This window comes from Falco cherrug, chromosome 9 (assembly GCF_023634085.1).
Source record: "Falco cherrug isolate bFalChe1 chromosome 9, bFalChe1.pri, whole genome shotgun sequence".
NCBI lineage: Eukaryota > Metazoa > Chordata > Aves > Falconiformes > Falconidae > Falco > Falco cherrug.
In genome coordinates this window covers 41,316,488-41,341,108 of record NC_073705.1, presented here as the reverse complement: position 1 = coordinate 41,341,108, position 24,621 = coordinate 41,316,488, and the positions used below count along the sequence as shown (strand labels likewise).

Below are 24,621 nucleotides of genomic sequence, written 5' to 3'. Positions count from 1 at the left end.
TCTTCTGATAAGTTGATTTTTTTTTTATATGAAGACAGATTGACTTCTGATTTAAAGCTGAAATTTGCCAGTGTGCTATCTTAAGTGATTGTGTCTATTAGGTGCTGTTAAACTGAAATTCCTTTGAATGAATTATTTATAGAGTAATAAACTTACTTCTAATGCAATGGAGTATATGATAAAAGTAGAAAATGCTTTACTGTAACCAGTTTAAGTGTGTCAAATCAAAGTGCATCTTAAACAACTTTATTAAAAGATATTCAGACAAAAAGAGCTATTTTAGGACCTATCGTGCATCCAGAGAAGTCATTAAATGAAATGTAAGCATGCTATGTTGAGAATTATCTCAACAGATTTCTTAAGCTAAGGGAATTTAGGTCTAGTCCATATGTGGATGGAAAAAAATCAATAGTATGATCTTGTTGTTGTTTTTTATTTCATTTTGCTGTACTGATAGTTCTTCATTAGGATGCAGTTTTCACACTAGATGGCTGTGCATAAAATATGTCCAGTCAGTACATTGCTAGCGGAGTTGTTGTCAAAAAGGATGGTAATCGATGAAAAAGAAGGTGGTATAACAAGTGTGATAGCATTCGTCTTTTATTAACTGTTTGTTCTAGGCCTGTGTCTGTCGTGAGAGACCTGCCACGGCACTGGCTTGTGCCTCAGTTTCTTCTTTGGGTGGCCACATGGATTCTAAAATCCATGTCCCAAGGACTGTTTCCATGACACTTTCCTGAGAAACAGATTTGGTTATCTCATGTTACCCCTGTTGCTGTTCAGTCAAGGCTATTATCTGAAGCCGCATGAGAAAGTTAATGTAGTATTTTGCATGTCCTGTCATCAAGTAGTCGGGGTCGGGGAGCACATAATTCTTTAATATGCTGTAGTTTAATTCTTCTTAAAGCAAGACATTTTCCTGGCATATTCATCTCCTTACTGTTTGTTTCAGGAGCTCAGATGCTCTGGACATTAATGACATCCTTGCTCTCACCTTTCTTTCCCTGTTATCTCTTCTGCATTTTCAAATTTTGGCCATTAAGACTTCTAGGGTGCTGGTTTGTTGGGAGAGCAGAGAAACAGATATTCTATGAAGGCTTCTGGAGAAAACATGATTTCAAGGGCAAATGCCAGCACAGGGATGGAACCACCAGTGGGGCTTCCAAGCCTTTCTTGGTTTAGACGGCTTTCCAATGTAATACAGCTTTAGAGCTGAATTCTGCTGCCGGGGAGTTTAGTGCAGCTCCTTCTGCCATCCACGGAAGTAGACTCCAACCAGTTTTCCAATTTCCTGTCAAATGCCGTTGCCCACTAGATGGAGACATAATATTTTATACATTAGTGGATATACAGATGGTAATCAAACCCACCAGCTGCTGCCTGCTCTTTCTGGGCACCTTGCCAATTTACTGGCAGTATGTTGACTGGGAAGCAGACAGTGACACACTTTGATCGAAAAGCTTGTATGATGATTTCTTTTTGTTGTAATATTATTGTTTTTAAAAAAAAAAATGATAAAAGAGATCAAGATGTGTATCTTGATCAAAGGGTACTGCTGTCTGCTTCCCCATCAGCAACTTCTAATTTATAGAAATCAGATTGTGTGGAAAGCAATCAGCAAAGGTTTGAGGTCTTTCTTGTTCTCACTGCCAAGACATGCTGACAAGTGAGAAAATTAAAATCAGAGAAGGTAGGGAGAGAACTAGTAAAACACTGGTTGAAATATAATTATTTAAAGTTCAGCATTTTAATAATTTTGGGGCTGTAAAAAAATGCAGTTAAAGTGCTCACATTGCCAATGACTTATATTATAAGAGCGCCTTAAGATCTTTCTCTGATGGAGGATGCTTTGAGACTAATTTACCACTGAGAGACAAATATATCTGTTAAACTACTTGTTGTCATGGAGAAATAACCTGCCTCTGGTTTTGGGGCCAAGTTTTTCAAAGGTATCTCCTATCAACTCTGTTTCTTCTACATGGAGCTGTGCATCCAGTATGATTTATTAGGGTGCATACATGATATAAAGAACACCTGCAACGAACACTTAAACTGGTAAATCCTATAAATGTGAAGGTAGGGTGTGCAAAGGGACTGTACTGAAAAATTGCCTATTGTGTTTGGTAAGGTCTTTTCTCTTTAGGGTCTCTAGTAGGGTCTTTTCTCTTTTCAGCTCTTGGTATTGATTCCTTCTTTAAAAGCCATTTTTTTGTTTTGGATTTGTTAGTCCTTCTAGGCTTAAACAGCAATTCACAGTTACATAGGTATAGATTGGTGTGTGTATATATATGGATTGTGTCGGCTGGAGAAAGACTGTGTGAATATTTCTGGCCAATGCAAAAACACAAACCCAGTGGCAGTGGTGACAGTTGCTTCACATTCTGCCAAACGCTAAAATCAAAATAAAGACTTATATGACAGGAGGACCAGGGTACATGATATTTTGCCTGCATGGAGAAGGGGATTATCAGAGGGAAAGTCTGACGTAGATAAGGAAGTGAATAGGGCCCAGCTCCAGAAGTCTTTAGAGTGCCATCTTTGACATGATCTTTGGATTATGAATCTATTGGAAAAGGCAGTTAAAATCTTGGTTTGGTGACAAGAGATACTGCTGGAGCCACGCTAGACTTTCAGCTGCTTCATGCAGTCTGGTGTGCTTGGCAGTTGGGGCCAAAGGGGAGCTTGAGATGAGAATAATTAAGCGTACAGTTCAGCACTGCGTTCTGCTACCGGCGTAGTGAAGACGGATCTGTTCAGCCTCACTGCTTCTCCTCTGCACGTGAGACATCAGACTCTGTTCTTAGCTACTTCCCATCGCTCCTGCTCTCTTTCTCTGCACATTGACCCACGCTTTTCCCCGAGCTGCTGAACAAGTCTCTCTTTCCACAGGACCAATTTAATTCCACTCTGCCTTTCTTTCCATTGCCAGCTGAGCTTTCCAGCCATTAGTGATTTTTCTACCCTCTCCTCAACTTATCTGCCTGGCAATCCAGACACATTTGATATTCCTGATAGGTGTTTTCTTCTGAGGGTTAGAGCGAAAGACAGCAGCTTCAGAGCAGGGAATGTCATGTTTCTGGGTATAGCTGTGCATTCTTAAGAGAAGGTGCTGCTGTTTGGCATTTGCTCCCTCTAGGTACTTATGATGTTGCTCTTTAGGAAAGCTGCCAGGGAAAAGGTGCTGCTAAAAGGAATAAATAGATAAAACCCTTGACATCATTGCTTTAGTTTTTTTCCATCAAAAGCTGACACATTGTCTTTATCTCATCAGGCAAACTGTGCAAACTTTATGATCACATTGTCTTTGCCTACTTTTGTAGAACTGTTTCTTAAAAAGACAAAACACAAGGGGAGGAGAGGAAAGCCAGTAGTGTACAATCCAACCCAGTACCCTTCGTATTCACTTATTCTGTAGCCGACTGAAGATTTTCGCTTCAAAGTTTGAAACATTTGCTCTGGATTCTGACTAGTGTTAAAATTCTGTGTGATTGTGGAAGCCTTCTTTGAAAAAATGGCAGATTTTTATTGGTTTTGTTGCTTGTGTGTGTGGTAATATTCTAAAAGATGAAGTTAACTTAAGAGTTTATAAGGGATAAGGAGTTAAGTGAGTGTTGATTTGTTGGTTGGGTGTTGTTTTTTTAATCTGGGGAGAAATTATTCAGTAGAAGCGCTTGTTTCTTCTCATGCTTTTTTAAAATAAATTTTGAAATATCCACATTGGATTATATGATTTGTCATGAGCTTCCTAACAAGTCAAAGCAGAGTGAGATTCATGTGCTTTTTCTCCAGAAACCATTTCATGCCCCAACAGAAATGGAAATGACTCTTCTCAGAAACCTTCCAAGTCAGAGTGGGAGGAGACAATCTTTAAGATGTTACCTTCTCAAAAACAACCTCACATCATCCAAGGTGTGGTTGGCTTTGGCACTTGACCAAGAGGAAACTTACTAGATTTCAAATCACCCACCAAGCCAAGCTATGCTGAAACAAAGCTTTAACTCTTGCGTTCACCAGGCTAACCCTGCCCCTATCCACAACTGCATTTTTATTTGATGTGAATGACAGTATTATAAGATAGAGTTAAAATAACCCCAGCATTCAAGCTGAGATCCAGTATAAACAGATTTATGAGCATGTACTGTAATAAGGAGAGCCTGTTTACAATGGGGAATGAAATTCAAGTGTCACATAAGGAAGTGATGGTTTCTTTTGACTAACAGGCGATGGTTAGAATATTGTAGATTCAAGTTATATAGAAATGCAGTTGTAAAGAAGTACTGATAGCTTTGATGTGGGGTTTTGGGTGTACTGATCAAATATTCTGGTGTTAAAGCAGACTAGTTTTACATGGAGTGGTGACTGAAAACTGTAACTCTGAAATTTGAGAGAAAAATTGGTTTACTTCTGCATTCCAAAATTGAGAAATGTATGTTAATAACTTAATTTTGATGATAAAAACATGAAAAATAAGTCCCTAAAACAGTGTTGAGTCAATTTTCTGATAAAATAAATTTGTTTTCCCAATTTGTGATTAAAATGACCTACAGTAAGATATTTTTTTTTAACTAGGTGTTAATTAAAAATATGGAAATGGATTTTAAAAACATTGCAGTTCACAGTGGAAGAATTACCATAACTGATTTATTCTCAGAGCCATGCCTGTTTTGAGATGTTTTTAAGATGTCTGTTATTGGTTGTTTTTCTGCATGATTGTTTCCAAAGCAAAATGTGATTCCAATAAAAACAGTAATTGAATTTACAGTCCACGGGACAAATTGTTGTTTTAACAGAAACTTATACACTCAAGCAAAGACTTTATGTTTTAGGTCTAATAACAAAGAACACAAGTTTCCCATTTTTATGTGACCGTATATCCTGAAAAGTTTTCTAATGTAGCATATTCCAAAAAAAATCTATATTGTAGTTTTTAAATTGTGTGAGCAATTTTTTTTTCCTCTTAGCTCAGAATCAATATTCTTTAGTGGTTTGTTTTTTGTTTTTTTTTAATGCAACCTTTTAAATGTTAGAGCAGATTTTTTCTGTAACATCAGCTAGAGGTGAATCAATATAGACAAGCCTATTCACATCTAATGCACCTGATGACTGAGTAGAGTTTAGAAAGAGCTTGTTCCTTTGTCGTTTGGTGGTGTAGGAATGTCCAGAGCATGGGGCAGTTGTGCGAGGGGCTTTCCCGTGGCCAGTCCTGCATGGAAAAAACGTTGATTTCAGAGGAAATGTGTAAAAAGGGAAGGGAATGCTGTTCAAGAGTGCCAATAGACAAAGGCAGGAGGAGGGACCTCTGTCCAACTTGAGGCAGTGGTTACACATTACTATATCAACAGCAAAACATTATTCTTCTGCTGTCAGAGTGTCTCAGCAGAAGCTCCCAATCACTTCTTGAACCCTTTTTGTTTCCAAAGTTTCTTATAATGTTTTCCAGCTTTTGGGGGGAATCTTCTTGGTGCCTTTCTTGCATGTACATGGTATTCATGTTTAGAAAAAGCCTGAAGACTGTGCTTGCTGAACTGAGAGAAATCTGGTAGGGTAAAACACAGCTCCCTGGGCACGTGCCTGCACTGGCTGATGTGTACACAGCCTGAGACATGCCAGAGATAAACATACATGCTGGGGATAAGCATGTCTACATTAGCATTTTGTTGGCACTCTTAGGGCTGACCTAAAGCCCTGTGGAACAGTGATAGTTGGTGAGACGTTGCTGCATCTCAGATGCAACACCTGGAAAAAACAGCCCGGGATAGTGCCAACAGCTGTCTGACTTTTACCGTACATGCTCAGGGCTGCAGGAGAAACGTGTGGTGCCCGCTGAGTTTCTACAGTGGTCCTTTGAATAAAAAAGGGAATATTTCATATTTCCCAGCACCAGGCAAACCAGGCAGCCTGAGTGAGGAACCCAGCTTTCCTAGCTTCCCTGTATAGTCAATGGAAGAGGTAATAGGCTCTGCTCGCTGTGGTCCAGGGCAGGTATATTAAGCATATTATTAAGCAACATTGTTAGGTTCTTAGTTTATCTTATTCGTCCTGACAGTCTCTCAGGAGATGCAGTTGTCTTTGCACTTACTGCAAGGAGGGGTTTTGGGGGTTGACTAAGCCCCTAAAGCAGGTGTGATGAATACCATCCCTCTAAGCAATTTAATTCTTATAGGCCATTTCGTTGCCAAAGGCACATGCTCTCATGCAAACTGATTTTCTGAGGACATGAGTGAGTCTTTAGAAAATGTATGAAGCCTCCTCCCAGAAAGAGGTACCAAAATGCACTTGGCTGAGTATGCTTTCACATTTTTATCATCATGTTTTCAGCATTCACGTCAGATCTTTCCTAATTAAATGATTTAGAAAGAGAGATGTGCAACAAGGAAATGTGATGCTCTGGCATAGTAAGGTGAATGCCACCAAAATATTGGGCTGCCTGTTGAGCACTGGGTTCAATAGAACCTAATTTTACGGTTTTCTAATGTGATCACATCACTAACTAAATAAAAGCCTTACTTTTTTTAAGTACTTGTAGATGCAGGTAGGTGGTCACTGTGGGAAAGGTTCTTGTGTTTTGGGGGTTTTTTTTAATGGATTTGGATCCCTGTTGAGTATAACTGTACAGCCAGAATAGGAGCTGCCTGCTCTTTGCTTGTTTGACGGGTGCCCTTGAAGCGGAATGCGGGGGGGTGGCACTTCAGAGTCCTGACAGGCAAGGGTTGTACTTTCAGCTGCTAAAAAAGAATCCTTCACCCCTCCTCAAAATCTGTATGCATTGGTTTAAAAGGGTTTTGTTAACCTCAAGCATTTAAAATAGTGAGACAGATCCCAAAAAATCATGAGAGCTGCTTAAAAATAACTGTTGATTGGTTCATTTTGCTTGCAGTCTAGTTTTTGAGCTTTCAAGATTTATGTTTTCAATCTTTCCTCTGCAACCATAAGAGCTAGACACTAACTTTATTTTTAAATGAAAGCTGAGATTCTCTTGTAATCCCATAACTCTAGGGGATTTGGCAATGCTAAACACAATGTGAATTTAGAGTGACCATTCCAAGGTGAATCATTTAGCGATGTGTCCTCAGCATGAAAGCCAACTGGGGATTTTGTTTTTTGGATGTCTCTTATTTTGTCTTTCTAAATAATCTGTGAATTGGCAGTAATAATTGGAAGCTTGATAAAAGCAGAAGTAGATGACTGTAGCCCAGTAAAATCAGTATTATTTTTTTTCTGGTATGTTAGGATATTCTTACAGAATCTAGGTATTAAAGGCACTCTGCATTAAGATATCTCTAGAGAGGAAGGCTTTGGTTGTTTTTTTAGAAGCACCCTTTTCTACTCAGTCGAGCATTAAAATTGGCAGCAGTTCCTGGAGTAGCAAGAAAATCCTGGTTGTTGCCCTCATATAGTTACTGAAAACAGTAAGAGGATATGTAAAAGCTTTAACTCCAAGGAAAAATATTTATAACTGTGACAGTGTTTCCTTACAGTAATTTATGGGCAAAATGTAGGAAAGGAGGAACACGATCTATAAATAATATTCCATATGTAAACATAATGGCAGTAGCAAATTCTTTTTATTTAAAAATTAATATTGATGTTCATTAATATAAATTACCACATTTCAGATGACTCTGATGTCCTTGAGGCCAGATGTCACTGACTGATTTACAGCTTCCTGGGGGGAGGAGTAGATCCTGTTTTGTCAATGTAGGCACCAAATTGCTTCAGATGGCTATTTCAGACTAGATTAATTACTGACGTATTGTCAACCAAGTTGATTCACATCTCAGCTCAGAAACATGGAAAACTCTCTTTAAAACATATTAACTTGAATTCTGAAATGAGGAAAAAGAGCATAAAGTGTACCTTTGACTTACTGAACTTTTGTCTCATTTAAGAAACAGTGGTTTGAAAACTCCTGCCCGGGAACATGCACACAGAATTTCCATGTGCATCATTAGCAACTGGGGAACATACTTCAGAGGCCAAGTTTAGTCCCTCATTGATCTTAATTCTACTTTAAATATTAATACAAATGTGCACAGTGAAGGCGTCAGAAGGAAGCTCTGCCATCTTAGTCACGCTGCACAGATCATATATCTGGATTAAGTTTTTGAGTGCTTCATCATATCCTCCAGTCCTTCAGACCTTGTGTGTAACACTGCTGCAAAATAGGATGGCAAACATATTTGTAGAGCTATCAGCAGCTGGGAATGCTGGTGGGTGATGCCTCAGAAGGCAGGTAGGGTGGATTTGTTGTGTTTGCATATGTTGGCAGGTTAAAAAGCAGAGGGGGAAAAAAAAAGGGCAGGCTAGTTTGAGTTAGCATGAGACAGTGCATCTCTGTCCATTAGTTATTCATTCCAATTCAACCACATGAAATACAGGCAGCTAACAAACCATATCTTGTAAATGCCTTTTATTCCAGCAACTGAAATTCAGCACATTTGTAGGTGTGCAGCTGGGCATGCTTAGCATGAATGGCAAACTAATGTAAATTCTGTATTAAATATTTTGTTTCATAGCAAATCTCACATATATATGAGAAAGAAGTCTTTGCAGGTCTCTGGTAGCATAAGGTCCTGTGGCATGCAATTAAAAACCCAACAGAAGATACAAATATAGAGAACAACACAAAGAACACTTTTTTTTAAAATGCATCTGTCATTCATATAAAATCAAATCCATATCCATTGAAAGGCTTTGAATGATGTTACAAGGCTTTAGAATTGGTCCATCCAGAATGTGGGGTATTATTTCCAATCCTTATAAATAATTATTTTCCTATGTTTGCTAAGATTAGCCACAGAGAATTTATGCTAGGACTTTGTGGAGAGGAGTATGGAATTTCAGACAATATTAAGCTAAAAGGTGGTTTTAAAATGTTTCTGTGATACAAAAGCCTTGTATCAAAGAGGCACGTGCACCACCCCCTCAGTCTCTTTTCTCATTTATGAAATAAGTAAGCATAAACTACAAATTCTAGTTTTCAGCAAGTATGTTAGTAAATCCAAACTGACCTTGACCTTAGCTTTGCTAATTTACAAACTCTGATATTTATTCCCAGAATAGATTGTTTCCCTTCATACCACATACATAAATACTGCAAATCTTTCCAATAACTTGAATTAGGGTGTAAGTAAATAGCTGGGTTTAATCTACATAATATTTTGAGAGCAGACGTTCTGTGCTATGACTATTAAGATATACCCAGCAGCCATTTGTATAATACTAAAACCTCTTACATATATTATTAAAAGTAATGCTATCAGCCAGGGCTTGTTTTATGCCACAGAAACTTAAATAATAAAATACAGTGTGGATAAAACCTGCAATAATAGTAACTTAAGCAAAATGAATTTAAGTAACAGATAACATCTGGGAGAAAATGTAATGGTATATTGGTAAGTTATGCAAAGCTAATTGTATAATAAGTACCACATCTGTGGAACTCATTTATTAGAATGCTTTACCAATCTTCTTTCCTGCCATTATTCTGTTTTAGAAATTTTCCTGTATACTATTTTATTGTCTTTGCTCTGCCTACATTTGTAAAAAGGTAATTTGCTAGCTCTCAGCAAGAAGTATGTGGGTTTACGTACAGAACAACATGACACTTTTTGTACTTAGCTCTCTTTATGCACGCTTTTACTAGAAAGAATTCTAGAGAAAGATCGTGATGTGGGGCTGTACGTTGAGAATGATGTTTGAACACCAGCTACAGCCCTCAGCTGTGACTGCACCGAGGCTTGGTGCAACCTGGGTGGCAAAGAAAGGTGACACTGAAGGATATTTACCACATTAACTTCTGCTGGGTGCTAGAGCAGCCTTTAGCCTGCTCTAACCTGTCCAGATTCAAGAGGCCTTTGGGCACCCCACCACACCTAGGAATTAATAAGAATATTGTATTTAACTTCTGCTCCCTCCAGTCTCTTTTGGAGCATCCTTTTATCTGCAGCTGACACTGATATGCCATCTACATTTGTGCAACTGCCTTACGATTTCTTTATGTTTGAATTCTCTTGGACCCATTGGACCGCAATGTGCAGGAAAATATTGCCAATTAATTTTAAGGCATTATCATCTTGCCAAACTGTTTCTCACATTTCGATAGTTATATTGATTCAAGAGGACATTTTGAGTAATACATCTTTGTCATAGTGAATAACGCTCACATAATGACAAATCTTCAGGAATTAAAAAAGCAGGATGAATTTTTTAATGTAGGTCAGTGGAAGTAATTCACCATAAATTTACTGAGACTTCAGAAACTAGCAACATTTTTTAAAGCCACTGTAACTGTATAAAACTTACTGTGTCTCCTCTGTTTTTAAATAGATTTTACTACAGAGCCATTGGTGCTATTAAACATGAGGTTTTGTTCAAAGGAAATACAAAGACTTAATTGTATTTTTTAAAGGAAAGTATTGCATCAGAAGGATTCATTTAAATACATTTGTTGGCTTCAGGCTCTCGCCACAATTCATTCGTTCTAATTTTCCCCTGACTTGTTAAGGACACAATGTATAGGAAGGAGCAATGCAGAATGGCATTTTTAGGTCACTATATTTTGGCTGTAAACTGTGGTACTGCTCATAAACTTATTATTACTAAACAAAATACTTCATATTCTACACAGAAGTTTCACAGTCTTTTAAAAAAAAAAACTTTTGGCTGAATGTTGAGACTATTATGGCTCATTAAAGAGACTAGTTCTGCTGTAATTTCGTTATTTTTTAATGATCCAAGGGTTATTATTAGACATGGAACAGATGAGTAAAGAATGGCTCTCTTTAAAAGTACGCAGTGAAGTAAAAATATTATTCTAAAACAAAACCTCTGAAAACCTTATCCATGCTACACAAAAATGTATTTGATCACCCAGGAATTGATTTTTAAAAACCTGGTCTAGATTTTTTACATTACTTCATATTTTTTTAATTTGGACTGGAGGGAATAAATGGAATAATGATTTAATCTAAACAAAGAAAATGTTTTGAGTGAATAGCTAACCAACTAACCAAAAGATGTTATTTTAAGGAAGCAGAAAGTAATTGTGAATTCGCATCCAATTCAGCTAATTTTAAAATAAGAAAATATCAAGTAAGAAATCACAGAAAATGGAAATATTTGCTAAATCAAAAGAGCTCTTGCTTAAAAAAATAGAATTGGAAAACAAAGCTTCTTTTTGTATTAGAAAGAATAACATTTAGCTCAGCTTAAGGCTTTTTCATTTTGATGCAAAACCTAAACTTTCTGATTATTCCTTTTGTGAGTCTGTAGGCTTTAGTGCAGTAGTACTGTAAAATTTGAGCCACAAGTGATACAGGAAATCTGTATCTATAAAATCTGGATTTCTCCTGACATTCTGGAAATCTTTCTGTCAGCCTTTTGGGTTCTTATAAACATGGGTTAATACTGCCTACCTTTTCTAGAGAGCTCACACATGACAGGAAATCTTGAAGATAATGACAAAGTCCAAATATAGCTTCTGAAAAGCTTCTGGGACTACAAAAGAGATTTTTTTTTTAATGCAATATAGTACAATGGCTCTGTTTCCCTGTTCATTTTCAATTTTTGCGATCACTTTTGCAAATGTATGGAACCTTTAATATTTTCAGCATGTTTAACTGTAGCAAGTAACTAAATAAACCAAATATCAAGCTAGCTATGATTTCAAAGGTATGAGGAAATTAATTTATAGGAGCTGCAATTACGCTGATGTGAATTAATGCAGTTGACTTACACCATCCAAGCAAAATCATGTTTATAATAGCTGACTCAGAACTGGAACATCTGCCTGGTATTCTCAGCGGGCACTTCCCATCGCAGCGGCCCCAAACATACCATTTTAGTATTATACCCTGTTCCTTGCATGTCCAAAAACGCCTTTTGTCCCCCTGTTTGGCACGTATGTTGTCATCCATTTTTTTTTTAAAAAAAGACACAAAAACTTGTCCCTTTAGAGGACACAGGGCTGTCTTCTGCATCACTTGTGAGAGCCTGAGCATGGATTAAGTGCTGCATCCAGCTGCTCCGGGTGGGGAAAGCCATTTCCTTGTCAGAGCATTCCTGGAGCCACAGTTCACACGCCAGCAGAATAGCACTGAGGTTCCCATGTTCACAGGAAAGAGAAAGAGGAGCAAATTGATGAAGCAGCAAAACTTGGGCCATTAGAGACTCTTAAATTATAGTCACATATTAAAATATTTTTCTTACAGCCTTATTCGATGCAGTGTCACTGCAACTTTACCCCACGTGACTCCTTTGATAGAATATCTAGTGGTCAGCTGGGCCCTCTAATTCGAAAATGCAACCAAGATCCCTGTTCAGAAGTGACAAATTTGCATTGGGAAGACTGCATGTTACCTAAGCACTGTGTTTGCTAAACTTAATTATCCACATGAGTAAGAAGCTGTAGTGTTATGAAATTATGAAAATCATCTGTTCTTTCCAAGTATTATAAAGAGGCCCCCTTGAGATGCAGCTAGAAATTAAAGCTGATCTATAATAATTTTCAGTATGCTTTCCAGTTCTGAGCACCTGGATAGTAACAAAAAAGGTATTGTTTTTTGTTGTTTGCCAGCCATTTCATTTCTATTTTAAAAAATCTGCAATAAACCTCTGAACAATAATTAAACCTGAATTACTTGCTTTTTCTTTCCTTTTATTTATTTTTTTTTTAAATACTGACAGTATGTGATTGAACTTGCCCAACCTGCAGTTCCCCCCTTCCCTGCTCTGCTGGAAGAAGGCATACCTTCGGATATCTATTCATCATTCATAATATCACCAACAGCTGCAGAGGCAGAATCTAAGGTATAGAATTTGTTCTTTTTCTTGGGTTTTTTTAAAGCTCTTTTTCTATGAGCCTCCTACTCGTTTATTCCCATTGGAGCCCAGCCACTAATGACATTTATTCTCAAAAATATAGCATACGTTCTCTTCTAAGATTGTATGAAATTGCTTTTAATGCATTAATCAGTCAGCAGAGGACATTTCTTTGAGTCAGCACCTCTGGGCTCTCACCCCATGCAACTTTATAACCTCAGGATCTGCCTGGCCTGGGCAGTGAGAGACGCTGACAGTCTCTGTCACAGCGAGAGTTCTCAAAAGCAGGCTTCATGCATTGCTGCATGTCTTTGGGCTGGTGCTGCTTGGTCTTGTAGAGAGCGGGAGGATGTTCTAACTCACATGTTTCTTGTGGTCGGTTGCTGCTAGGGGTCTGACCAAGAGGGTTACCTGGAAGAGCCCTGTCCAGAGGCAGAGTCCTCCGAGGCAGATGCTGTGGCTGGTGTCACTGCTGAAGATCAGAAGTCTGCAGTGGGTGAAATCCCAAATGGAATTATTGGCAACCTTGAGGTACTATTGCTAGAAAGAGATTTACTAATTCTGTGTATGGTTACTTAGCTAGCTCAGCCTTAATGAATATAAACTGTATTCATGCTAAAGCTGGCAAAAAGCACATCCATATGCTGTAAAAATGTGAATTAGCCTCTATAAATAACTCCTAGTTTAGTCAGCTTACATGTGATATGATAAAAAATATTCAGTAATATAACAACATATATCTTCAGCATTACTATGTGTTAACAAACATGGGCCAAATCCTGCTCTCAGTGATGTCAGTGATAAAATTCCTTTTCAGGGGTTCGGGATCAGCTGCTGTGATGGAGCATATGCACTGTGTGCTTAATATAAATTGTTAGATGCATCTGCATTACACATCCTTCAATCTTTGTAAGAAATAACACTTTTATGACAATTCTAGACTTCATTTGCTAGGTGCAAAACTGGACAAAAGCTGCCTTAATGGTACAGATCAGCTTTCAGTATGTGGTTCTGTGGGCTTCGTGAAATGGAAGGAAGGTATTGTCAGTGGACTTAAATTTCTTGTAGGGCGATCTGCTTCTCTACAGGGAGGTCTGTAAATTGAAACATGTGGAAAGCCAGCAGAGTAGATCATTGTTATTTTGTAAACTGCTCCCTCAAGCATGTGAAATTACTGAAAGCAAACCAGCTAGAACTCGGTTCCACCAAGGAACTAGTGGAATTCGGTGTTGTTTGCAAAAACCAGGTGGCATTACCACTTTAAACTTTAGATACAGCACACTGGACGTTGTTGACCGAGCAGCAGTTTGTTAAATATCTACTGTTACGTGAAAACAGTGTGATATTGGTAAATTGCTTTACGTGGATTATGCATGAATGGGAAATATAAATTAGAATAACGATGCCATCATTAGATCTACCTATTTGTTTTCATATTCCATTTCAACATGTCTTTAGAAACAGGAGGGAGCCTGGCCTATGTTGTCTTAATTCCTGTCCCTACCCGCTGAAAAAATGGAATGCCTGCTTTTCGCGTGACCTTGGTTTCGTTTGCATCAGCACTAAGAGCTTTTTTTCTTTACAAAAACTGCACGGATGAGAGAAATCCCTCCCCATTTTGTTTCTTCTTTTGCAACTCTGGTTATATACACAGAAAATAATTTCCTTTTAGTTTTTAAAAGTCTTACATCGATGTATCTTTTCCACCCAATTTCTGTTTCTTGACCTCCAAAGGAATCTTATCGTTAGATTTTTACCTGACACATGGTCAGACTCATACCATTTTGTTTTTATGTGTGAACTGTGATTTCACAATCTGCATTTTGTCTCCAGGGAGCATAAGGCAGCTGTTCCTCTACTTGAGACTAGAAAATAACTTAGCCTGGTATCACAGTGCTGACACTCAGTGATCACAACAGGAGCCATCGTGAAGTATGGTGGCAGCTGATTTTCACTGAAGGTAGAATCAGAGACAGAGGGATGTAAAAACTGAGAAGAAAGGGCAGCTGGGGTGTCTGGGAGAGGATTATCCTGGAGGATCAGTGTTCTGCAGCAAAGCAACTAAGTATACCTATAATCTAAAGGGATAGGGACATATTTGTTGATACGTGAGGATGGATTGAATATGGTGAATGCCATCTCCAGAGCTGCAAAGATGAGATAGAAATTCCAGCTTTTTGATGCTAATCTGAGCTACTCAGAACTGTGAAAACACTCTAGCTGTGGTTATCCATTGATAGGTTACAGTATAACACTAGCAGGGATTTCTAGGACTGGCATGTCAAAAAGTTCCTAGAATGACAAGTTACTGAGAGCTTTTCTGGGCCAAATCCATTCACTTTATCAAAATTACATGAAATCCATTAAGAATGTAACTTTAAGTTTTGGAACTGTTTATGTAGAGTCTGTAAACACCTTTGAGCCTGTTCTAGTTCTTGGAACAAAACTTTGTAACTCTTGGAAAGACTGTCATTGTAGTCCTTCCATTTCTCATGCATTTTTGCAGTGATGAATGCTGATGTGGAGAAATAGACATAAATTCCCCATAAAACTCCAGTATTTGTGGGATTTTTTCCAGTGATCCTACATTTCCAAATGCTATAGAATTAAAGATTGCTATGCATTATGATTGCCAAGTATTTCACCAGAATATGTCACAACGCTTGCACCTTCTCCACAAATGTTACATTGTAAATTAAACACTCAATGTCTACAGCAGTCTGGATTTCCAGAATTGTGTTTGTAATTAAGACAGACAAGCAACATCACAGAAATATGTCTTTTTATTGTTCATTTTCAGTAATGCTTTCTAATTCCATCCATGTTTCAGTAAAATGTATTACACGCGAGAACAAACATCTGCAGCAAAGGAAAACAGTGGCAACAACCAAATCCCAAAGCAATTTTTCTGATTTGGTGTTTATTGGTAAAGGCTGTCTGAGAATACAGGCAAATTAGCCTATCTCCCAAGGCAAGGTTACATGAGAAATGGCTGTCCCAGATCACTTCCTGTTCACGGCAGACATACCATACATCGGAGTTGTGCACAGTAATATGATAAAGTGTTATCATGTAAGTACAGGCTGAAACACCGTTATGTCTGCAAAACAGGAAGGTGTATAGGATAATGTCTGTCTTGCTGCACTACAGTGTGTCAAAACCACAAAGACAATGTGCAGCCTAAGATAGCTGCATCATAACCACTTTTTTCTTCTGATTTTCTTTACAGGCAGACATAAATGAAAAGCTGCAAAGGCAAGAAGAAGCTTGTACCTTCAGAACAGAAAATTAAAACCTCCTAAATAGCCAGATAAGAAAGGTGACGTTGAATTTTAGAGAAATTGGACAGTAGGGGATGGCGTGCACAGAGGGCTGGCTCCCTGCCTGAATGTAATTATTTTTGTATAAAGGAATATAGTTCTGCTAACATTTACCTAGAAATAGTTCATCCCAGTTCCTCAAATTTACTGTGTTCTGCCAGTGTTGTTATTTAGTTCAGGCTTAAGTAGAAGATTATAAACAGAAGGATATGTAATTAAAACATGTTGAAGTGCAGTTTATATCTGAATAGAAATACTAATTAAAAAAAAAAACCTCACTGTAGTTTCATTCTCTCCTTTTTCCAGTTGTGAAATATTTAACAGTTTCTGCTTTACACCTATGCTTCTTTTCAGGGAATTTTGCTAGAAGGAGAATACATAAAGAGAAAACATAATTTTTAGGCGCTGCAGCTATAATAAGGAGAGAATTTAATTAACATGTAATTACACACTTTTCACTGCAGTTATTCATTGATAATATGTATGTTATTTCATTTTAAATTGCTTCCTAAGCTTTAAAACAAATTTAATATCTTACACTTCTTCATTTCCACCATATTAAAATTGCATAAGTGAAGAGTTTGTGTTCCCAAGAAGAGTTCCTTTAGATTTCAGGGGAGATTTTTCTGGAATGCATGTAACCTTTTATCTGAGAAAGTTTCCATATTTTGTCAGACATTATAGAAAAGTTTTGAACTCAAAAGGAATCTAACCAAACGAATGACCTCAGAAGAACCGGTTTAACATCTATGTTTCAAAATCGAGCCGGTATTAATTGTTGTGTTACAGAACTCTGCCCTAGAAAGCACATTAAATACAAGTCATGCTGTCAAGCGTAAAGTCTGGGTTGGATTACATGTTTAGTGGAATATAGGAGAAATAGACTGTTTTATTCATTACACTTTCATATTTGTTTCCGACTAAGTAAAAAGTTAGGGTTTGTTTCATTTCATCCCCATTTTTTATGGTGATAATGAAAAAGACTGCAAGCCAGACTCAGCCCAGTAAAAAAGAAAATAGCTTCAAACAGTTCCTAAAAGGTCTTGCCTGGTGCTGCCTGGCTTGCAGGGGTGTGCTCCCAGCTGGTGCGGGGACCTGAGCGTGCAGCCACAAGTGACCACGGGCATTGCCTGCACGTCAGCGAGGAGCGTTCCCGCAGCTAAAGACAATGTCCAGCAGCTGCATCAGGGCACCCATAGCCTGGGTGTGCTCTTCAGAGTGCACGGCAGATGTGGGTACGGAGCTCTGGTAAAGCAGTGGTTTGAAATTTAAGCGGGTAGAGTATTTTACTTGGTCTGCTGCGTTGAGAAAAATTCTTCTCCTGGTACATGATCAGGAGAAGTAAGCTCTGTAATGATTCACTTCCAAGTTTTCTAGATTGTTTTTCCCAGTGGTGGCCAGCAAATAAGTGAGAGCTTCCTTTCAGCTAAAAGCTAACTGTTCTGCTTTGAACACTGAAGGAATTAATGAAGAATTATTTGTTTCACCTTTAAAAAAATCTTTTGAAAATATTTTGATCTTTTTAAATTGTTAAGATTCCTGGTTATGTCCTTTGTTGTTTTATTGCTTTGAAATATGATTTTTTGTTATCAAAACTTTATGAAATCAAAATGTTCTTTATTTTGATACATAAATTCATCTCCCAGTACATTATGCTAATGTCACCCATTTCCCTGGTTTTGAACTCAAAGGTGAGAACAGAATTTCAAAAGAGAGCTGTCCGTAGGAAACAAACAAACAAACAAAAAAGAGTATTTGAAATATTTTCTAGTGAAAATGTGTTCTTGGCAATTTAGCATTGTTTAGCACTTCAGGCTTAAATCTGAAGACTACAACATTCTAGCTACAGCGCTAAGCAGAAAGGGACTAACTATGATTTATGTTAAGACCAATGCAAAACAAAGGGTTTTGCCCATATCTCTTCCTCCCTCTCCCAGATTTTGTAGAACCTCTGGGAAATTTTAAAGTGCTTTGAAGATGAGAAATTGTATATGAACATCAAGTATTACTGCAATGATTTGTTAGCATTCAGCCTTTAGTACATATGCATACCAGCTGAGGTATTGCAGAAATACAAAGTGAAGTTCAAATCCCACAAACCAAATTTGTAACTATCATCCTGCTGAACAAAGTAATGCTACCAATAAAAATAGCCCCAGGGATTTTTTTGGGAGTGGGAGGGAGGATGGTTAGGAGGCTGAAGAAGGGAAGATGAGTAAAAGGTAGACATAACATCTCTCTAAGCAGTCAGAGTGCGTGTTCTGACACAGCATATGAACATCAAATTGAAGAATCCTTTAATGTCTTCAGAATGTTAATATGAAATGCAAAACGTCATGCTTTGGATAGATGGGTAGGAACAAAATGTTCAGATGCAATATGGTGCATTAAGAACAGTCTCCATTCTGCGTTCCTGGCTTTTCCATTGGTTTAAATCAGGCTTGCTGTTTCTCAGGTCTCTTGTGTCTTGTTGAGTTACTGCTATAGTCATCTCTAAAAATAATTATACTGTCATTCCTGGGACCTACAGTTGAGGCTTTGGTATAACAATCTTTGATATTTTTTGTTGTTGTTGTTGCAACGCTGTTGATGCAACATAGTTCTTTACTGTACACATACTTAATGTAGTTCCTAATGGGTTCCTACCCTACAGAGCTTTCAACTTCAGTCAGACAGATCTTGCAGAAAGGAAGGAAAGAGGTGTTATGTTCCACCTTGTCTGCCAGAGAAGTGGTGGGTTTTCAGGGGACAGAGGACAGATGAAACAGTATAGGTTTTCCTATATAAGGTATGTTTTCAATGCTTTTTAGCGTCTTCATGTTAAAATTCTCTGGTCTTCACTAGGATTTTATAATGAGACAGTGAACAACTAGTAATTATCCTCTAGTAAAATAAAAGCTCTATTTTCAGGCACTGCTCTCCTGCATTATACTGACAAAGTGATGGGAGTTTAGAAGAGATGGAAAGCAGCTTTTCTAGTAAGAAGCTGGCTTGAGAAAGATGGGAAGGAAGACAAAAAGGGAAGACAGTTTTTTACCTGTTCCATAGTGTTTTGCCATGACCTTTTCATCTCAAGCCTTGCTTCTCTTCTGCTGCGCCAAAACCTGATTTGAATTTGAAAATTACCACATTGTTTCCTTCCTAAAATTGTAACTGGCATTCCTAGAAAATTTGCTTTCCCAGAAAAGCCACTGTGCGTAGGCTTCAAATTCAGCTTTTCACAAGTGAGAAGAAGACGTTTTCTTCAATAACCTGCACTGCCAACCTGACCACAAATGTGTGCAGTCAGCATTGGTCCATTGAAATCAGGTTCTTAAGCACATGATTCAGCTGACCACCAAAACACATTAATCCAGATGTGTATACTTTACTTACTTGAAAAGCCTCCAGAGTGTAGGTTTGATCCTGGGCTAACCCAGAAGTGTGTAGAAGAGAGCTGCTCAGAAGAGTGGATGCTAACGTGAGCTGTACCCCCTCATCTGCAGCTTGCACCTATTTATGGTACAGCGTGGACGTGACAGGTGAACTTTAACGCACGTTACGTATGTAGCAAGGCTGGTAAAGAATCATCACTAACACCTGTAGATTTACTGGGGTGTGAAAAGGATGTTTGTACTCTTAGCACCAGCCAGTACGGCATGTCAACCAGCAGCAAGAGGTACTGTAGGCAAGTGGAAAATTCATCCTCTTTCCCCTCCCTAGGATGGTGTTATACCTGCCTCAGTGTGCAGCCACATCGTCCTCCTGTACGCTGGCAGTCTGGGGAGGGGCTGTGCCAGATGAAATCACCTCCACTTCTCCACCACGGTTCACAAGGAAGGGAGAGCAGTGACAGAGCATGTGGGCAGCGTTGCTTGCCACGAGCAACTCAAAACTGAATGTAGCATTTCAGGCCATTTTGTTGTGACACTGCGAGTGTGCAGAGCAAGCTTCAGGCTCCAGCAGTTGGGGATTCAGATTACACGTACGTGACAAAAAAAAAAAAAGAAAAAAAAAAAGAAAAAAAAAAGAAAAAAAAATCAAAGGATAGTTGCAGTGACTCATGTAATTGAGAGTCCCATTCAGAGGCAGAGCATTAAACAGAGTTTGGAATTAGTAATACTGCAGAAGAACAGAATGTAAAATATTTCCAGGATAAAAACAACCTGACTTTTTCCACAGTAGGCTGCTTTAGAGCTTGTGCCGTCACTGAGGCAACAAAGACTGCATTAAACGTGAGGTTTGTGTTCGTGCAGAATTCTGATCTCACAGTGTTGCCTAGGCCTGCTGGTGGTTGTATATATATTTTTTCATGTTTATGCAGCAGATTCAAAGAACAAAAAAGGAAAAGGTGTTACCGCAGCCATGTGGGGTAGGGGAAGCAAAAGGGGAGACCTGGCAGAAGAGGCTACGAGGAAGAATGGTCCATAAAAGTTATTCACCTAAAATGAGTATGGTACTTCTTCGTTCCTGGAAAAAGGCACCTGGAGCTGTATCAGTTCAGGATGCCGATGTAGATGGTGATTCATGGTGGGAGCCTCTGCAGGGTGCTCTGAAGCACCTTCTAGGTGAGCCAGTTCCTCCAGTAACAGCAAAGGCAGCCTCAGGATTTTGCCTCCCTCCACTGAGGCTGGTGTATATTAATAGTCCAAAGTTTTCATTTAGCTCTTTTTAGCCCTTTCTGAAGATGTCTTATACAAAGTTTTCTTAAAATTTGAATCTTACATATTTTAAACTCTAGCCAAGACAATTTTCTTGTCTAAACAGTCTGTTTTTGTGATTGCATTGCTTACAATGTAAGAAATGTCATGTCTGGACAGAGCAGGATCCAGGTGTCCCAGGGTCCTTCTTTTGGCATTGGCTATGGGAGATGCTTAGGGAAGAGTACAGGAACAGGGCACCCTGACAGATCTGCCACACGAAGGCGTACCCTTCCATTGATAAGTGCTTTAGAAACTTGTGGAGCCAAAGTACGTGCCCAGACCCAGCTGGGGGTTGGCATTAAAGAACATCTTCTCTTTTTTGAACTCGGCTGTACTCCAGGCCACCACACTATTCAATGGCAATAAGTTCCACGCTTTAATTTTGCGTTGCTGATTAACCCCAGCTGGAACGGATACAGGACGCTCAAGATTTCTCACCTCAGAAGGTCTCAAGATCCTCAGTTTTGTTGGTCGCTTCTGTGTGTTGAGGTGATGCAAGTGATTAACCATGAAGACACTGACTTTTCATGTACACCAGGAGCAGCTGAAATCCAGGTAAAAGAAAGCGTGTGTCATCCTCTGCAAGACTGAGCCTAAATTTCTGCCATCTGCCCTGTTCTTTGTTGTCATTTAATTTCTTGCCATATCTAATTTAGATTATAATCTTCCTGAGCAGAGATGTAGCATTCAATCTTTGCGTGTCGAGGGGCACACGCGTGGCCCTGCCTGCACAGAAAGATACTGACAAAAGGAGGAAAAATGACCATCTTTGGTCTGCCAGGCAAACAGTGACTATTTTGCTATCCTAATCGTCAGAGTAGCAAGTTTCTTTGGAGCATATAAATCATGAATTACCATGCAGCTCCAACAGGAAAACTTTGCCCTTTGATTGTTTTCCAAAGAAATGTTCTCAATTTCTCTTCTGCCAAATTCATATTACAGATCATACTAACAAACTTTCCCAAGCCTTCTTGACCTCCTGCCTTCTTCACAGTAGTAAAAGAAAATTCACTCATCACAAAGCCATGCTGAAGATTGCTAAATTTTGCTGATTTAGGAACTGAGTGAATGAAACAAGTTTACAGAAACACAGATACTGCATTGCAGGATGCAGTTAGCTCCACTAATAATAAAAACAGAACTTGTGATATTTCTGCTATTTCACAGCACATTAGTAAATCGCCTGCTAATGCATTATCAGGTGGGGGGCTGCAGGCGCTCCCTCCTGCCAAGGACAGAAGTGTGTGTACGGTGCTGGGGAGTCCTCACTTGGGAGAATTCCTTTTTTTTGTTTCCTCCTCCCTTCCCCCAGCAAATCTGCGCCTGGTCTTACTGAAGTAAGACAAAGTAACAGTGATGCTCACTGTGTTGCTTTGAATGAGGTGTTTTATTTTGATTGGAGTTTGGAGTTCTCAGTGTTTAGTAGCACCAGTTCCTCTGCTATTAAATCATTTGTAGACAGCTGAGGGAGCCTGCCAAGCCTCTAGCCTGAGTAAGGATTTTGGGGTTGTTTTTCTGAATGAGCAAGGTGAGGGAAAGCCACCTCTTTACTCTACTTCCCTGCTGTTCAAAATTACAGTCATGTGTAATTGTCACAGGACAATTTTGCTGCTAACACCAGTTTTTCACAGGAGTTTTCTTACCATGTGGCTGTTGGGATAAAAGCAGGATTCAGATTTTGTGTTGGTTTTACTCTGAGATCATCCCAGCCTTTTGTTGAAATGTCACATTTCAACTTAACAAATTGCCGGTTCATGCAGCTCCGATGCCCCAGAAACCATTTCCGATGACGTACTATAAAAGCAGGACTGATACAGATCTCTTGACTGCATTTCAAAGACATGCCTTTGGATTACAGGGTTGCAGATGAGACTTTAATTCTGTAGAAAGTGGAGAGATGTTCATTTGCTACCAAAGACTCTCACTTTAATTTTTTTTTCTTCTACTCCAATTTTCTGTGAGTAATACAGATATGGGGGCTGATCTTCTATTGAAGTAGTTGAATCAATTATTCAACTGAATTCAATTACTATCAATGCCAATATTTCTGTGAAATTATTATTGTGTAGGGCTACATGAAGGTACGTCTTTGTAATATAGGACAGCTTTTGATACCGTCTCCCAAATATAAATTATGGGGCTGATTTTTAAGCCCTTAATCTCAGTCTTAGTAACTCCCTGCTCAGGCAAAATGCTTCTTGATCTCAATAGGCGTATTTACCTTGGCGTGACTCAAGTATAACAGAGGCGTGCTTGGGCTGCTTGAGGCTGTCAGACTTGGACAGCAGTGGCAGCCTGCGATGAGCCAGCTGGAGCGAGGCATGAATGAGCGCTCTGGAACCAGGAGACCTGGGCTGAGCCCCCGCTGCACCATCACCTGCACCCACTGCACGGTGCAAGGTGGGTGCAGGCGCTCCCATGCAATGGGGGAGTCTCGTACCCACTGATGGTCTTCTCTGTGTAAATACAGCTTTAAGTGCGAGTCCGTCAGGCTCAAAGCAGGAATTGGCATCTGCTTGCACATCTCTGCACTCTGCTCCTAACAGGTTAAACATGTACGTGTGTGACGTTATTAAGAAACAGAGTGATTTAGATGGATGCACATTATTCCTCAGCTCTGTGTCAACAATCAAAAATGAGCTTTTGGATTTATTAGTTTCCAATCTTGCACCTATCTTAAATCATTACCATATAATAAGGACTCTATATGGTGCATTGTCAATAAAACCTAATATTGAGAAGATTACTGATCGTCTAGTGCAAATGGAGAGCACTGTAAATGATTTAGAGAATACGTGTCAAACGTTAAAGCTATCTAATACCTTCTAAAGTAGGTTGATACTCATAAATCTAAGATAAACGACCTGTAAAACCACTTAAGAAGAAATAATACTCATTTAATCAGGCTTCCAGTGGAAAGACTAGGTAGGAGAGCAATTCATAAGGAATTATGAAATCTCTTCTAATTCAGTACTTTGTTGATAGAGAATGCAAACCTACATTTGATAAGCAATTGTAGTTACCTAAAACTATTGTTGTAATAGCACTAAATTATGAGCCCGCTGAAAAAAGAAAAGACCGAAGGGCATCTCTTTTATGGTTTATTGAGCTCTCACTTTTCCAGATTCAGCACTGTGTGTATCAGATGGAGATGTAAAGGGTATTTATTGGAATTACCTTTTTGCTGGATCACGAGGCTGGGGTGTTGGATTGGCTTCTGTCGACGTGGCTGTTCCTGTTCACTGACAACAGCAGGTTCGTTTAAGGCATTCCCCTGGGAGGAGCAAGGCATCATTTACTGGGACAAGCCTGGTTAAAATTATAGTGAAACAAACTCCCTGTTGTCACATGGTTGAGCAGTAACTTGCACAAGCTTAGTCTGTTGAGTTTAGCGGTATTTTCTGCACTTTGAGCCGGAAGAAAATTCTGTTTTCTATTCTGCTTCTTTTTCCCCCAGACCCATTTGAAAGGTGGCTAAATGTGGGTGGCGGAATAAATAGGACATGATTTTCATGACCAAAGTTCTGATTCTTCAGTTCTGGTGCGGACAATACTTCCATTCTCTTCAATAGGTTTTTAAGGCCACTTGTTAATTCCTGTTCATCCTTTTGGCTTTATGACTGCTCAGAGCTCAGCATCACTGCCAGCATTTATTAGAACTCTATGCAGAGCTTTTCTTGAAGTGACTGTAATAGTATATTTAGCCATGGAGCAATCTTTCCGAAGAGCAGTGTGCTGTGACTCATGTGACTCTGCTGCTGCTCTGTTGACCCTAGCCGACTTACTCATCGTTTACA

The 24,621-nt window shown here is 38.9% G+C and overlaps 1 protein-coding gene across 1 annotated transcript in view; it reads left to right on the top strand.

Annotated features, from left to right (window-relative positions):
• Positions 1–17,163, top strand: part of CABCOCO1 (ciliary associated calcium binding coiled-coil 1) — a 53,223-nt gene extending 36,060 nt beyond the window's left edge. Inside the window, exons 6-8 of the mRNA XM_055720776.1 lie at positions 12,688–12,810; positions 13,213–13,353; positions 16,052–17,163. Of these exons, the coding sequence (XP_055576751.1) occupies positions 12,688–12,810; positions 13,213–13,353; positions 16,052–16,114 (327 nt within the window). The 3' untranslated portion in view covers positions 16,115–17,163. The remainder of the gene's footprint in view (positions 1–12,687; positions 12,811–13,212; positions 13,354–16,051) is intronic.
• The last annotated feature ends 7,458 nt before the right edge of the window (positions 17,164–24,621 follow it).